The sequence below is a fragment of the Sapajus apella genome, unplaced genomic scaffold (assembly GCF_009761245.1).
Source record: "Sapajus apella isolate SASKATOON/1434 unplaced genomic scaffold, GSC_monkey_1.0 scaffold175, whole genome shotgun sequence".
Classification (NCBI taxonomy): Eukaryota; Metazoa; Chordata; class Mammalia; order Primates; family Cebidae; genus Sapajus; species Sapajus apella.
The window spans coordinates 1,090,315-1,103,982 of NW_022437115.1; the positions used below are offsets into that span (position 1 = coordinate 1,090,315).

The window sequence follows — 13,668 nt, forward strand, 5'->3', positions numbered from 1 at the left end:
TGGGTAACATGAGTGAAACTCCGTCTCAAAAAAAAAAAAAAGAAAAAATCTTTTTTTAAGTCAAATGTCTTTTTTAAAAAATAAAAAATAAATGAAATAAAATAAAAATTTAAAAAAAGACTCCTTAGGCCGGGCGAGGTGGCTCACGCCTGTAATCCCAGCACTTTGGGAGGCCGAGGCGGGTGGATCACGAGGTCAAGAGATCGAGACCATCCTGGTCAACATGGTGAAACCCCGTCTCTACTAAAACTACAAAAAATTAGCTGGGCATGGTGGCGCGTGCCTGTAGTCCCAGCTACTCAGGAGGCTGAGGCAGGAGAATTGCCTGAACCCAGGAGGCGGAGGTTGCGGTGAGCCGAGATCGCGCCATTGCACTCCAGCCTGGGTAACAAGAGTGAAACTCCGTCTCAAAAAAAAAAAAAGACTCCTTGTCCAAAAATAAAATGGTTCATTTAAAAAGCATGCAGTTTCTATAGAATAAACAAAATGGTTAACTTTTATTATATGGATCTTACTTCAGTTTTAAAAAACCTCAGGCTCACTCCTGCAATCCAGCACTTTGGGAGCCTGAGGACTGCTTGAGTTCAGGAGTTGCAGACCAGCCTAGGCAACAAAATGAGACTTCATCTCCCCTAAAAATAAATAAATTGCTGGGCACAGTGGCTCACATCTGTAATCCCAGCACTTTGGGAGGCTGAGGTGGGCAGATCACAATGTCAACAGATCGAGACCATCCTGGCCAACCTGGTGAAACCCCATCTCTACTGAAAATATAGTATTAGCTGGTTGTGGTGGTGCACACCTGTAGTTTTAGCTACCCCGGAGGCTGAGGCAGAAGAATTGCCAGAACCCAGGAGGCGGAGGTTGCAAGGAGCTGAGATTGCACCTGGTAACAGACAAGACTGCACCTCAAAAAAAATTTTTTTTTTTTTTTTTTTTGAGACGGAGTTTCGCTCTTGTTACCCAGGCTGGAGTGCAATGGTGCGATCTCGACTCATCGCAACCTCCGCCTCCTGGGTTCAGGCAATTCTCCTGCCTCAGCCTCCTGAGTAGCTGGGATTACAGGCTCGCGCCACCATGCCCAGCTAATTTTTTGTAGTTTTAGTAGAGACGGGGTTTCACCGTGTTGACCAGGATGGTCTCGATCTCTTGACCTCGTGATCCACCCACCTCGGCCTCCCAAAGTGCTGGGATTACAGGCTTGAGCCACCGAAAATTTTTTTTAATTAACTGGGCGTAGTGGTACGTGCCTGTAATCCCAGCTACTCAGCGGTGGGAGGATCACTGGAGCCCAGGAGGTCTAAGGTTCAGTGAACTGAGATCATGCCCCTGCATTGCAGCCTGGGCAATAGAGCAAGACCCTGTGCCAAAAGTAATGGTTAATAAAAAATAAAAAACACCCAAAACACACAGCTACCATGGCTTTGAGGGTGCAGGCTGGTCAGGTTACTTTTCCAGTGCCGGATGTGAGCTTTCTCTTTCTTCCTTCTTTAAATTAGGGGTCGCTGTGATGAGACTCAACAACCCCCCAGTGAACAGGCTCAGCCTGGAATTTCTGACAGAGCTGGTCATCAGCCTGGAGAAGCTGGAGAATGACAAGAGCTTCCGCGGTGTCATCATGACCTCGGTAGGTGCCACTTCAGCTCCCCAACCCCGCGTGAGCTCTTGGCCCCAGTTCTCTGATCGGAGCACAGGCCTGTTGCAGGTGGGAAGAGGCAGAGCCTGCCCACGTGTGGCGAGGGACGGCCCAGCAGCCCCACCAACCTGGACTCCAGGGGCCTCCACAGGAGGCTTCCAGCAGGGACCCAAACTCACGGGCCTCAAGCAGATCATTCCTGACAGTGAAGGTGGACCAGCCTTGGAGACAGCCTTCCTGGCCCAGGCATCGTCCAGGCGGGCACTGGGGAGAGCTACGGGGAGCGGGTGAGGGGAGCCATGCGTCTGTGGGGTCCTTGGGTGCTCCCCACTAGTGTGACCTGCGTGCCCCAAGCCAGTCCCGTGAACAGTGCCCATGCTGTCTGGTCCTCTGTGGGCTGGTCTTTAGGCCGAGTTCTCAGAGGGGTGAACCTCCTTGGTCTAAGCTCCTGTGCAGGGGACTCTGGGCGTTGCCTAAGTGCTGGCAAACACGAGGTGTGGCATCTGTGGGAACAGCTTCATTACCAAGGTCACGGAGGGGCAATAAGCAGGGAGGGTCTTTTCAGGCCCCGGAGGATGGGAACCCTGAGGGGACGTGGACCATGGTAGAAGTGAGGGGAGTGAGGCATCCTTGGAGGCTTGGGTGGCTTTACAGGGCCTGGCCTGGAACTCCTGACCTCAAGTGATCCACCTGCCTCAGCCTCCCCAAGTGCAGGGATTATAGGCATGAGCCACCGCATCTGGCCCTACGTATTTATTGAGATGGAATCTCCCTCTGATGCCCAGGCTGGAGTGCAGTGACGTGATCTTGGCTTACTGCAACCTCCGCCTCCTGGGTTCAGATGATTCTTGAATGTTGAAGAATTTTAAAAATTTTTAAGTTTCTGGTAGAGACAGTATCTCACTGTGTTGCCCAAGTTGGTCTTGAACTCCTGGGCTCAAGCACTCCTCCCATCTCAGCCTCCCAGTTTGCTAGGATTACAGGCGTGAGCCGTTGTACTTTGTCAATTTTTTTTGCTCAGTTTTTACTTTTTTGTACAGATGGGGTCTTGCTATGTTGCCCAGGCTTGTCTGGAGCTCCTGGCCTCAAGCAGTCCCCCCATCTTGACCTCCCAAAACTCTGGGATTACAAGCATGAGCCACTAGCCGGGCCTGGGTCTTGAGTGACAGAAGTAGAATGCATTTTGCAGAAACGGACCGGCTTACCCGTTCTGCACGGCACCAGCTCATGTCATCTGAGAACGGCGGAGCTGTGTTGCAGACCCGCGCTGCTCCTGGCTTTTTCACATGACCTAAGGATCCATGTGGAGGGCATCCCATCTGTCCCTGCCCCTCCTCCTCACACACATTAGGTGGTTGTTGTCCTCCTTCCTGCATACAGTGTGGGGTAAACATCCGCCCAGCTCTGCTTGTAAGTCAGGGTGAGCTGGGTCCAGCTGCAGGAACAAGTCCACTCACAGCTTCAGGAGGAGAATGTGCTGTGCTGAGGGGAAGGCGCCTTTGTCGTTTGCTCAGGGGGCGGTGACCATGCAGGGGCCCCTGGGTGGATTTTGCACTCCTCCCTGAGCCTGCATCCCTGGCCAGCAGCCCTGACTGGGTGTCCCAGGCTCCTGTGCTGGCACCCGCTACTCTAGCCGTGGGAGGGTCCTTTCCACCTGTGCTCACCCCTCGCCCTTTCTTGGTAGCTGCTAAAGAACCCACACCTTGCAGGCCATTCTCCCACCCTGCTGGTCCACATGGGATTCCACGGCTTGCTTGGCCCTTTGTGGGTGAATGATTGAGAACGTGCACCCCCTCTGGACTCTCAGGAGTCTTCACCGCACCTCTAGGTTTCTCTGCCCGAGCCGCGCGTGCAGAGCCAGAGGGCCGGCGCACTCGTGTCCCCGGGGCGGTGCCTGACCCTGCTTGTCGTCTCCTGTCCAGCTTGAACTGGGAGAGGGAAGGATGTTCTGGGAAGCACAGGGAAACCAGGCCCTGCAGAGGCCTAAGCCAAGTCCCTAGACCACCCAGTCCTGGCTCCATGGGGGCAGCAACCACCACCCTGAGCATGACCTGGCCCTGCTGTGCCTTGGGCACCTGGGCTTCTGGCCCTGCTGCTGTGAGGCCAGCTGGACTTTGACAGGCATTGCCCCGGGCTCCCCTGCAGGACTGCCCTGGTGTGTTCTCGGCTGGCCTGGACCTGAAGGAGATGTGTGGGAGGAGCCCCGCCCACTACGCCGAGTACTGGAAGGCCGTGCAGGAGCTGTGGCTGCAGTTCTACCAGTCCAGCCTGGTGCTAGTCACTGCCATCAACGTGAGTGTCCCCACTCCCAGGTGGCCTTGCTGGCTCTCCTGGGCCAGCCCCAGGGGACGGAACTGACACTGTCCTGCTCTCTACAGTGGGGGATACCCTTTGTCCTAGGGGAAAGGATCAGTGGGGGAGACCCTGAGGCGTGCACAGGTGAGTGCACCATTGCAGACCGCATGGCGTGTTGAAAAGGGGAAGGTGGGCCTCAGGTGAGGGGCCTGGCCTGGGTCAGACAAATCCCAGAAAAGAGCCAGGGGGTGGGGACCAGGGCCTGGGGTTGACACCAGCCCAGGTGGAAGCTGTGCGGGTAAGTGGTTGATCACACCCACATTTTGGAAACATCACTCCATCCCTTCCGCGGGGGAGGCTGAGAACAATGTGGGGGCTCAACCTCGGGAACCAGGGTGTCCTTCAGGGTGGCTGTGACAAGCTGGGTGTGGGTGGAGCCTGGCGGAGGGGAGGGCTGGTGTGAGAGGAGGCCTAGAGGGTGCTGCAGACAGATGTGAGGTCCCATGTGGGGCAGTGGGTGTCTGCAGTGACAGCAGGGTGAGTGTGGGGTTCCCAGGACATCCTGGTGGTGCTGGCTGCTGGGGATGGTAACGGGACCCCCTCGGGGCATGACAGCTGTGGCTAAATGCTTGTGTGGCATTTTAGCATTGAGTAAAACCTCTGAGAGGACAAGCAACTTGCTCCCCTAACTGAAAGGTTTTAAAAAGTGATTTTTCTGTCCCCTAAGAGCTAATGACCCTTGGCTGAGGATGAGCCTCAGACCCTCCTTGTGAAGCCCTAAACGGCCAGTTCCTTCCCCATCCGTTTCCAAGTGCACACCTAGCCCAGACTGTGTTGCTGCAGGGCCCTAGGGGGGTAGAGACGCCCCAAGGGCACAGCCCTCCTTGGCATCCTTGGACTCGGCCCTCTGGAACGCAGTTGGAACCAGCAGCACCTAAGAGCCCCATCTCGCCTCTCCCTGTAGGGAGCCTGCCCCGCCGGAGGCTGCCTGATAGCTATGACCTCTGACCACCGCGTCCTGGCGGACAACCCCAAGTACAGCATAGGACTCAATGAGACCCTCCTAGGCATTGTTGCCCCTTTCTGGTAAGGCCCTGGGCTGCAGCCACATGCCACACTTGCTGTGGAAGGGACAGACACACCTGGGAGCCTGGGGCCACTGGTGAGCGGGTGCCTGCATTCCAGGTTCAAAGACACCCTGGTGAACACCATCGGGCACCGGGCAGCAGAGCGCGCCCTGCAGCTGGGGCTGCTCTTCCCGCCGGCGCAGGCCCTGCAGGTGGGCATAGTGGACCAGGTGGTGCCGGAGGAGCAGGTGCAGAGCATGGCGCTGTCGGCGATAGCCCAGTGGATGGCCATTCCAGGTGAGGCGCAGGGCGTGGTGAGCGCCCAGTGATGCTGGGGAGACCAGAAGGCTCTCCATGCAAAGGTTCTCTGTGGATGTCATGCCTGCAGGGGACTGTCTGTAATCGCAGTGTGTGGGTGTCAGGAGACTGCTGTAACAATGCAGCACAGACCGGCTGGCCCAGACACACAAGTTGATGCCATGGTGCTGGAGACCAGAGGTGCAAAATCAGGGTGTGGGCAGGGCTGCACTCCCTCCCCAGGTTCCAGGGAAGGCCCCATCCTGCCCCGGCCTGCTTCTGCTGGCTCCAGGCCTTCAGCGCTCATGGACGCCTCGCTCTAGTCTCTGCCTCCATCCTTATGTGGCTTTCTCCGGATCTCGAATCTCTCTCTCCCTTCTCAGGACACCTGTAGTGTGATTTAGGACCTGCCCACAATCCAAGATGATCCCACCTTAACTACATCTGCAGAGACGCTTTCCAAATAAGGTCCCCCTTCCAGGTTCCAGAGCAGTGCTTAGGACTTGGACCTGTCTTTTGGGGTACACTTTTCAACCTACTACAAAGACAATTGTCCATTTCATAGAAATAGGGCTGGCCATATCAGCAACGGTATAGACCCGGGCCCAGCATGCTGTCTCTAGAGGGCCAGGTGGCTTGTGGGCTCTGTAGGTAAGACCTTTGTAGCAGAAAGCAGCCACAGGGGAGACGTAAACTGACGGGTGTAGCTGTGTTCTCACAAAGCTTTATGGACACTGGGCCAGGCACGGTGGCTCACACTATAATTCCAGCATTTTGGGAGGCTGAGGTGGGCAGATCACTTGAGGTCAGGAGTTCAAGACTATCCTGGCCAACACAGTAAAACCTCGTCTCAACTAAAAATACAAAAATCAGTGGGCATGGTGGCACGTGCCTGTAATCCCAACTACTAGGGAGGCTGAGGCAGGAGACTCACTTGAACTTGGGAGGTGGAGGTTGCAGTGAACCAAGATTGTGCCACTGCACTCCAGCCTGGGTGACAGAGTGAGACTCCATCTCAAAAAAAAAAAAAAAATTAGCCGGGCACGGTAGCTCACGCCTGTAATCCAAGCACTTTGGGAAGCTGAGGTGGGTGGATCACCTGAGGTCAGGAGTTCAAGTCCAGCCTGGCCATCATGGTGAAACCCCATCTTTAAAAAAATAAAATAAAATAATTTATGGACACTGAAATTTGAGTTTCACATAATTTTCACTTGTCACAAAGTACTAACCTTTTTTCAACTATTCAAAAATGTAAAAACAAGCCAGGCACGGTGGCTCACACCTGTAATCCCAGCACTTAGAGAGGCTGAGGTGGGTGGATCACCTGAGATCAGGAATTTGAGACCAGCCTTGCCCATATGGCAAAATCCTGTCTCTACTAAAAATAAAAAAATTAGCAGGTGCCTGTAATCCCAGCTACCCTGGAGGCTGAGGCAAGGAAATCGCTTGACCTGGGTGGCGGAGGTTGTAATAAGCCAAGATCACACCACTGCACTCCAGCCTGGACAACAGAGAGAGACTCTGTCTCAAAAAAAAAAAAAAAAAAAAAGGGAAAAACCATTCATAGCTTCAGGGCCTTGGGGAGCAGATTTGCCAACCCTGATGCAAATGACTGAAGGCCATGCTGCCATTTCCTGTGCTGTCAGAGGATACTTAGTGCCATGGAAATAGTCTTCATAATATAACGGAGTGAAAGTAACACGTTAAAAAAACACATTCTTTACGGTATCATCAGTGGACAGAAACTCTGGGTTTTCTCCCAGTTACTGTTTGAACTTTGATAGCAAGGGTGGGAGGGGCCAGGTGCAGTGACTCACATCTGTAATCCCAGCACTTTGGGAGGCTGAGGCAGGAAGATCACCTGTACCCAGGAGTTGGAGACCAGCCTGGGCAACATCAGACATCCTCTGTCTATAAAAAATACAAAAATTGGGGCCGGGCGTGGTGGCTCAAACCTGTAATCCCAGCACTCTGGGAGGCCGAGGCGGGTGGATCACGAGGTCAAGAGATCGAGACCATCCTGGTCAACATGGTGAAACCCCGTCTCTACTAAAAATACAAAAAAAAACATTAGCTGGGCATGGTGGCGCGTGCCTGTAATCCCAGCTACTCAGGAGGCTGGGGCAGGAGAATTGCCTGAACCCGGGAGGCGGAGGGTGCGGTGAGCCGAGATCGCGCCATTGCACTCCAGCCTGGGCAACAAGAGCGAAACTCCATCTCAAAAAAAAAAAAAAAAAATACAAAAATTGGCCAGGCAGCGTGGTGCATACCTGTAGTCCCACCTACTCAGGAGGGTGAGGTGGGAGGATCACCTGAGCCCAGGAACTCAAAGGTGCAGTGAGTCATGATCAACCTACTACAGTCCAGTGTGGGCAACAGAGAAGATCTGTCTCTTTAAAATAAAAAAAAATAGGACTGGGCGCAGTAGCTCATGCCTGCAATAATCCCAGCACTTTGGGAGGCAGGCAGGTCACCTGAGGTCAGGAGTTTGAGACAAGCTGGCCAACATGGGAAAACCCCATCTCTACTGAAAATACAAAATTAGCTGGGTGTGGTGGCATACACCTGTAATCCCAGCTACTCAGGAGGCTGAGGCAGGAGAATCAGTTGAACCCAGGAGGCAGAGGTTGTAGTGAGCCAAGATTCCACCATTGGACTCCAGCCTGTGCGACAGAGCAAGTCTCCATCTCAAAAAATAAAAAATAAGGTCAGGTGCAGTGACTCACACCTATAATCCAAAAACTTTGGGAGGCTGAGGCAGGTGGATCATCTGAGGTCAGGAGTTCAAGACCAGCCTGACTAACATGGAGAAACCCCATCTCTACTAAAAATATAAAATGAACCGGCGTGGTGGCACACGCCTGTAATCCTAGCTACTTGGGAGGCTGAGGCAGGAGAATCGCTTGAACCCAGGAGACAGAGGTTGCAGTGAGCTGAAATTGCACCATTGCACTCCAGCCTGGGCAACAAGAGGGACACTGTGTCTCAAAAATAAATAAGTTGGGGCCGGGCGTGGTGGCTCACACCTGTAATCCCAGCACTTTGGGAGGCCGAGGCAGGTGGATCACGAGGTGAAGAGATCAAGACCATCTTGGTCAACATGGTGAAACCCCGTCTCTACTAAAAATACAAAAAATTAGCTGGGCATGGTGGCACGTGCCTGTAATCCCAGCTACTCAGGAGGCTGAGGCAGGAGAATTGCCTGAACCCAGGAGGCGGAGGTTGCGATGAGCCGAGATCATGCCATTGCACTCCAGCCTGGGTAACGAGCGAAACTTCGTCTCAAAAATAAATAAATAAATAAATAAGTTGGAAGTCACCCCACTGCCCCAAAGTGGGATCTCAGTGGTGGGCCCTGTTTTCTTTAGAACACGCCCGACAGCTGACCAAGGCCATGATGCGAAAGGCCACAGCCAGCCGCCTGATCACACATCGTGACGAGGATGTGCAGAACTTTGTCAGCTTCATCTCCAGAGACTCCATCCAGAAGTCCCTGCAGCTATACTTAGAGAGGCTCAAACAAAGGAAAGGCTAACAGCCACACGTGCCCCTCTGGGTCCCCGTGGGATCTTAAACAAGGTATTTTGCAACTTTCAAGTACTGCCAGCGTCTTGTTTTGCTGATCTCACAGAGAAGGCCCTGTTCCTCGTCTTCCCCGCAACACACACATACGGGTGCCTGTGCCCAGCAGGCAAGGGGGGTTGGAGGGCAGCCTTTTGACTTGGCATTGTGACTGGCAGGGGGCACCGTTCTGGACCTGGTGAGGTCACAACTGAGTGTCTCCGTCTCCATTCCCAAGGCAGAATCGTAAATCAAGTCCCTGGTCATCCACCCCAGCCTTTGGACTGCCTGCTCGTAGGTGTAAGGCCTGGTGGTCTGCTCCCATGACCCACACAGGACCCCCAGAGAAAACCCTTTGGCTGCTGCCCTTATCCATCTGAAGAGTGGACAGGGAATCGGAGCAACTGGGGGATCGGAGTGGGCAGGAGTGGGACTCTGGAGGTGGCTGTGCTGCCAGGGCTCGAGTGTCCCTTAAGGACTTTGCATGGCCAGGTGCAGTGACTCATGCCTGTAATCCCAGCACTTTGGGAGCCAAGGCAGGTGGATCACCTAAGGTCAGGAGTTCAAGACCATCCTGGCCAAAATGGTGAAACCCCATGTCTACTAAAAATATAAAAATCAGCAGGGCGTAGTGGTGGGTTCCTGTAATCCCAGCTACTCAAGAGGCTGAGGCAAAGAATTGCTTGAACCCAGGAGGTGGAGGTTGCAGTGAGCCGAGATCGCATCACTGCACTCCAGCCTGGGCAACAGTGAGACAACAAAAAAACAATTTTGCAAGAACCAAACTCATCCAAAGCCCTGAAACAAATGTGTTTCCTCCTATGTGATTCAGACCAAGTTCCCACATGCTGGTCCGAAGTGATGTTTCAAAAACCAGAAACTTCATCGGGCCCCATCAGTGAGCCAGTAGACCCGTGGGCCTGCCTGTTCGTCAGTGTGGTGGCCTTGCCCAGGGCACAGGGCAGCACCCTGGAAGGTCTGAGCTGCAGCAAGCTGTGCAGTTTGCACAGGACCTTAGTCCCTAGCCACCTGCTTCGGCAGGGAGAAGAGTCCAGCCCCCCCCACCCCCCACTGCTTTCAGGCTCCCCAAAAGCTCTAGTGGTGCTGACCAGCTGGGGTGTGGTGCCAACCTCCCCTTGCAGTGCTGGGTGAGACTAGGCCCCTGAGACAGACAAGTGCGGGGGGTTCCCTGCAGGGCCCTGGAATGGGGGCTGCAGGGTGGGCCTGGGGAGAGCTCTTTGAGACCCCTGAGGGCCTGGGAGGCTGGAGTGTCAGCACCATCCCTGTCCCAGCTGTGCTCACAGTAAGTACAGGCTCCTGGGAGCATTTTTAGTTTTCACAGAGGACAAGCAAGGAGCATCCCTGAGCTGCCTTCCAGGGCCAGCAGGGTCTGAGGGTGGCCAGCTTCTACCAGGACACAGGGTGGGCAGGCCAGGCCATGGCCCAGAACCCATCTCCCTGAGCTGCATTCCCTCAGGGAAGTGGGGCTGCAGACTGAGGCCGGGTCCCAGACTGGCTGGTTCCTAAGGAAGGACAGAGGCCTGAGAGCCAAGCTGCAGGGCCCAGCTGGGAGCAGCCCGTTTATTGAGCAGATGTCTGCGGGGCAGTGTGCTTGGCATTGTGACTGGCAGGGGGCACCGTTCTGGACCTGGTGAGGTCACAACTGAGTGTCTCCGTCTCCATTCCCAAGGCAGAATCGTAAATCAAGTCCCTGGTCATCCACCCCAGCCTTTGGACTGCCTGCTCGTAGGTGTAAGGCCTGGTGGTCTGCTCCCATGACCCACACAGGACCCCCAGAGAAAACCCTTTGGCTGCTGCCCTTATCCATCTGAAGAGTGGACAGGGAATCGGAGCAACTGGGGGATCGGAGTGGGCAGGAGTGGGACTCTGGAGGTGGCTGTGCTGCCAGGGCTCGAGTGTCCCTTAAGGACTTTGCATGGCCAGGGCCTGGCACCCCTTGTGGGGCTCCTCACAACACCCCATGAGGTCGGTGGATGCAGCTCATCTCACAGATGGGGAACGGAGGCTCGGAGCAGCTGGTCATGTGTCCATGGCCCCTGGTCCATGCCCCACAGACCTTGCCTTGGGGCCTCACTGAGGGGTGGCTGCCATGCTGAAGGGACCGCTATGGGGCCATTCCTCAAAGCCAGGGTCTGCAGGTGGCATATCCCAGCCAGGCCTCAGGTCATCGGTGAGACTTGAGGGTCACCTCTACCGGAAAGTGGTCGCTTATGGCGAGAGCCTGGGGGGAAGAGAGTGAGCTTCAGGGGCGCTGCTCACAGCAGGCGTCCCCCAGCTCCACCTTGGAAACGCGCCCCCACAACCCACCAGGCTGGGCCCACTGGATGTCCACAAGCCACCACCTCTCCGGGAGGGGCCGGTGAGGCCTGGGTGCCCAACCCTGCTGCTGCCTGTGGTGGGGCAGGGGCAGAGTGGGTCACCACTGGCCCTGTGAGGGAAAGGCAAGGTACCCTGCCTGCCCAGAGCTCCACATGAGTTGGGCAAGAATCTGCCGGGTCCTTGGAAATCAGCCCTGGTGCAGGAAGGGGAGCTGAGGTGGGCTGGCTTTGGCGCTGGCCTCTTCCCTGCTGCCTGCGTGTGCCAGGGTGGTGGGAACCCAGGACCCGCGCTACCCCACGGCCCACTTGCCTGAGCCTGGTCCAGGTGGAATTCCCTCTGGAAGTCGTGCACGGTGGCGGACTGGGGCTTCAGGCTCCGGCGCAGGCGGGCGCCGCAGGCCACGATGCGGTCGTAGGCGCAGTCCGAATTGCCCACTGTGGTGTCGGCGCTGTCGGGGATGAGCCACTTGAAGATCTCACTGCTCCTCAGACGGATGGCGGCCCAGTCCTGTGCCCGCACGTAGCTGCAGTCCGCGTTGAAGTCGCCAAGGAACAGCAAGTCCTGGGGGCGCCGCGCAGCCGGGTCTGAGCCGCCCGCAAGCCGCGAGGCCCCGCCCTCATGGCCCAGACCCCGGGGCGTGCCGGCAGGGACCCCGGGACCGAGGGGTGGGCTTACGTCCGTGCCCCACTTGTCAATCACGTCCAGGTACACGTCGTAGAGCGCATCGATCTCCGCCACCGCTTGGTGAGGCGCCGCGTGCAGGGGGATCAGCACCAAGTCCCGCGCAGCTGCGGGAAGGGGCGGGGGCGTCAGGGGCGGCAGGAGGGGAGGGGTGGGGCCGGCGGAAGGGGAGGGGCGGGGCGCGCTCACCTAGGCCCGCGGCGGCGAACTTGACGACGAAGGGCTCGCGGCTGAATGCGTCCTCCGGGTCCGGGTACTGGTAGGTGTCCACGACCGATACAGCGTCCTTCCTAGGAGATGGGGGTCCCGCTGAGCCCCCCACCTCCTCCGCCCCGCGTGCCCCTCCCTGCGCGCCCCCCTCACCTGTACACGAACAGGTACATCTCCTTGTACTGGTCCCGGCCCAGGGGCTGGCTGCTTACAAAGCTGTACTCGTGCTCGGACACGCTGCGGAGACACGGGCCGGTCCGGGGTCAAGGTGCCGCGCTGGGGCAAGATCCCAGCCGGCGGTCGCGACGAGGGGCCCTACCCATCGCACCTGTTGATCAGCTCCATGAGCGCGGACACGGCGCTAAGGTCCGGGTCTCGAACCTCCTGCACCAGCGCGAGGTCATAGCCAGCCAGGATCTGGGGAGGAGTGGAGGGTGGGGGGTCAGCGCGGTCAGCACCTCCAAACCCCGCCCTGCCCCGGCCCGGGCCCCACCTTCGCGATAATGCTGCCGCAATCCGGATCCGACACTTTGCTGTCCCCGAAGCTCTGGATGTTGAAGGCTCCGATGCGCAGCGTGGCGGCCCCGGCGGCTTCCAGCGCCCAGAGCGTGGCCAGAAGAGCCCGGGGCCAGCCCATGGAGGGGAGTGCGGGGCGGGGAGGGACAGACGCGGCCGCCTACGCAGACCCGTTGTCAGACCCACCGACCCACCCCTCTCCTCCGCGGCCGCCGCGTGCCGGCCAGTGCTAAGCAGCATCTGCCCCGGCTCTCTGCAGGCTCCCAGGGCACTGCTGGGCTCTCAGCGACCTCTGCCTTCCCACTGCGCGAGAAGCCGCAGCCCGAATAGAGGGCCCAGCCCATCCAGCCCTAGTTCGGCGCAGCCAGGAGACTCACCTGGGATGTGGGCGCTGCGGCCCAAGGCTCAGGGGTCCTGGAGGAATGGAGATCCTGGTCTAGGCTGGGGGCACACCCGACACAGGACTGCGCTGACTCTATCTATCTGGCAGCAGCTCTGGCACCAGGGCAGGGGCCGCCAGTATTTGAGGTCTTGATTCAGGGAGGGGCCAGGCTGCACTGGGTCCCGCCCCCTCGACCGAGCTGGGTGATGAATTCCTGAATTCCTGGCTCTCATTCCCATGGAGACCCCCAGGGTAAGGGGTGGGAGACCTGCCTTAGCTGGCTCTGGTACCCCAGGCCTTTCCCAGAACCATCCCAGAAGCCCGTCGGCCCCCTAGGATGGAGGTAGACGGCGACCACCACATCCCAGTCCTGGCAGTGTTCTTGTCCTGCCCCTAGAAACTAGGTCACCTAGACTCTGCCTCCCTGAGCAGAATCCTGTCAGGGAAAGAAAGGCAGCGCAGGAAGGACCCGCCGTACTGCAGCAGAGCATCTCTTGCTGCTGCACCACCTGCTCACCCTGCGACAGAGGCCAAGGCTCCCGGGTCTCTCTGTCCCCATCCCTGGCCCTCCCACCCACCCTGCATGCCTCAGGTGGCCAGGGGCATGACTCCAACTGGGCAGGGCAGGAGGTTGTTGGTCAACATGCCAATGACACCCACACGCCACCAGGGCGCCACCAAGG

The 13,668-nt window shown here is 57.1% G+C and overlaps 2 protein-coding genes across 3 annotated transcripts in view; one reads left to right on the forward strand and one right to left on the reverse strand.

Annotated features, from left to right (window-relative positions):
* ECI1 (enoyl-CoA delta isomerase 1) overlaps positions 1–9,189 on the forward strand; it is a 12,293-nt gene extending 3,104 nt beyond the window's left edge. Inside the window, exons 3-8 of one of the 2 annotated variants that reach the window (XM_032268086.1) lie at positions 1,500–1,627; positions 3,782–3,928; positions 4,896–5,017; positions 5,117–5,295; positions 8,664–8,874; positions 9,036–9,189. In XM_032268086.1, the coding sequence (XP_032123977.1) occupies positions 1,500–1,627; positions 3,782–3,928; positions 4,896–5,017; positions 5,117–5,295; positions 8,664–8,830 (743 nt within the window). In that variant the 3' untranslated portion in view covers positions 8,831–8,874; positions 9,036–9,189. Of the gene's footprint in view, positions 1–1,499; positions 1,628–3,781; positions 3,929–4,895; positions 5,018–5,116; positions 5,296–8,663; positions 8,890–9,035 lie in introns of those variants that run through there. The other variant, XM_032268085.1, reaches the window with a different exon arrangement.
* Positions 9,190–10,806: 1,617 nt separating this feature from the next.
* On the reverse strand, positions 10,807–13,303 carry DNASE1L2 (deoxyribonuclease 1 like 2). The gene is given in 8 exon segments (XM_032268079.1): positions 10,807–11,098; positions 11,506–11,757; positions 11,872–12,012; positions 12,014–12,167; positions 12,241–12,324; positions 12,416–12,504; positions 12,581–12,763; positions 12,981–13,303. Coding segments are annotated over 7 exon segments (921 nt in total). The 5' UTR covers positions 12,725–12,763; positions 12,981–13,303; the 3' UTR covers positions 10,807–11,041.
* Between the last annotated feature and the right edge of the window lie 365 nt (positions 13,304–13,668).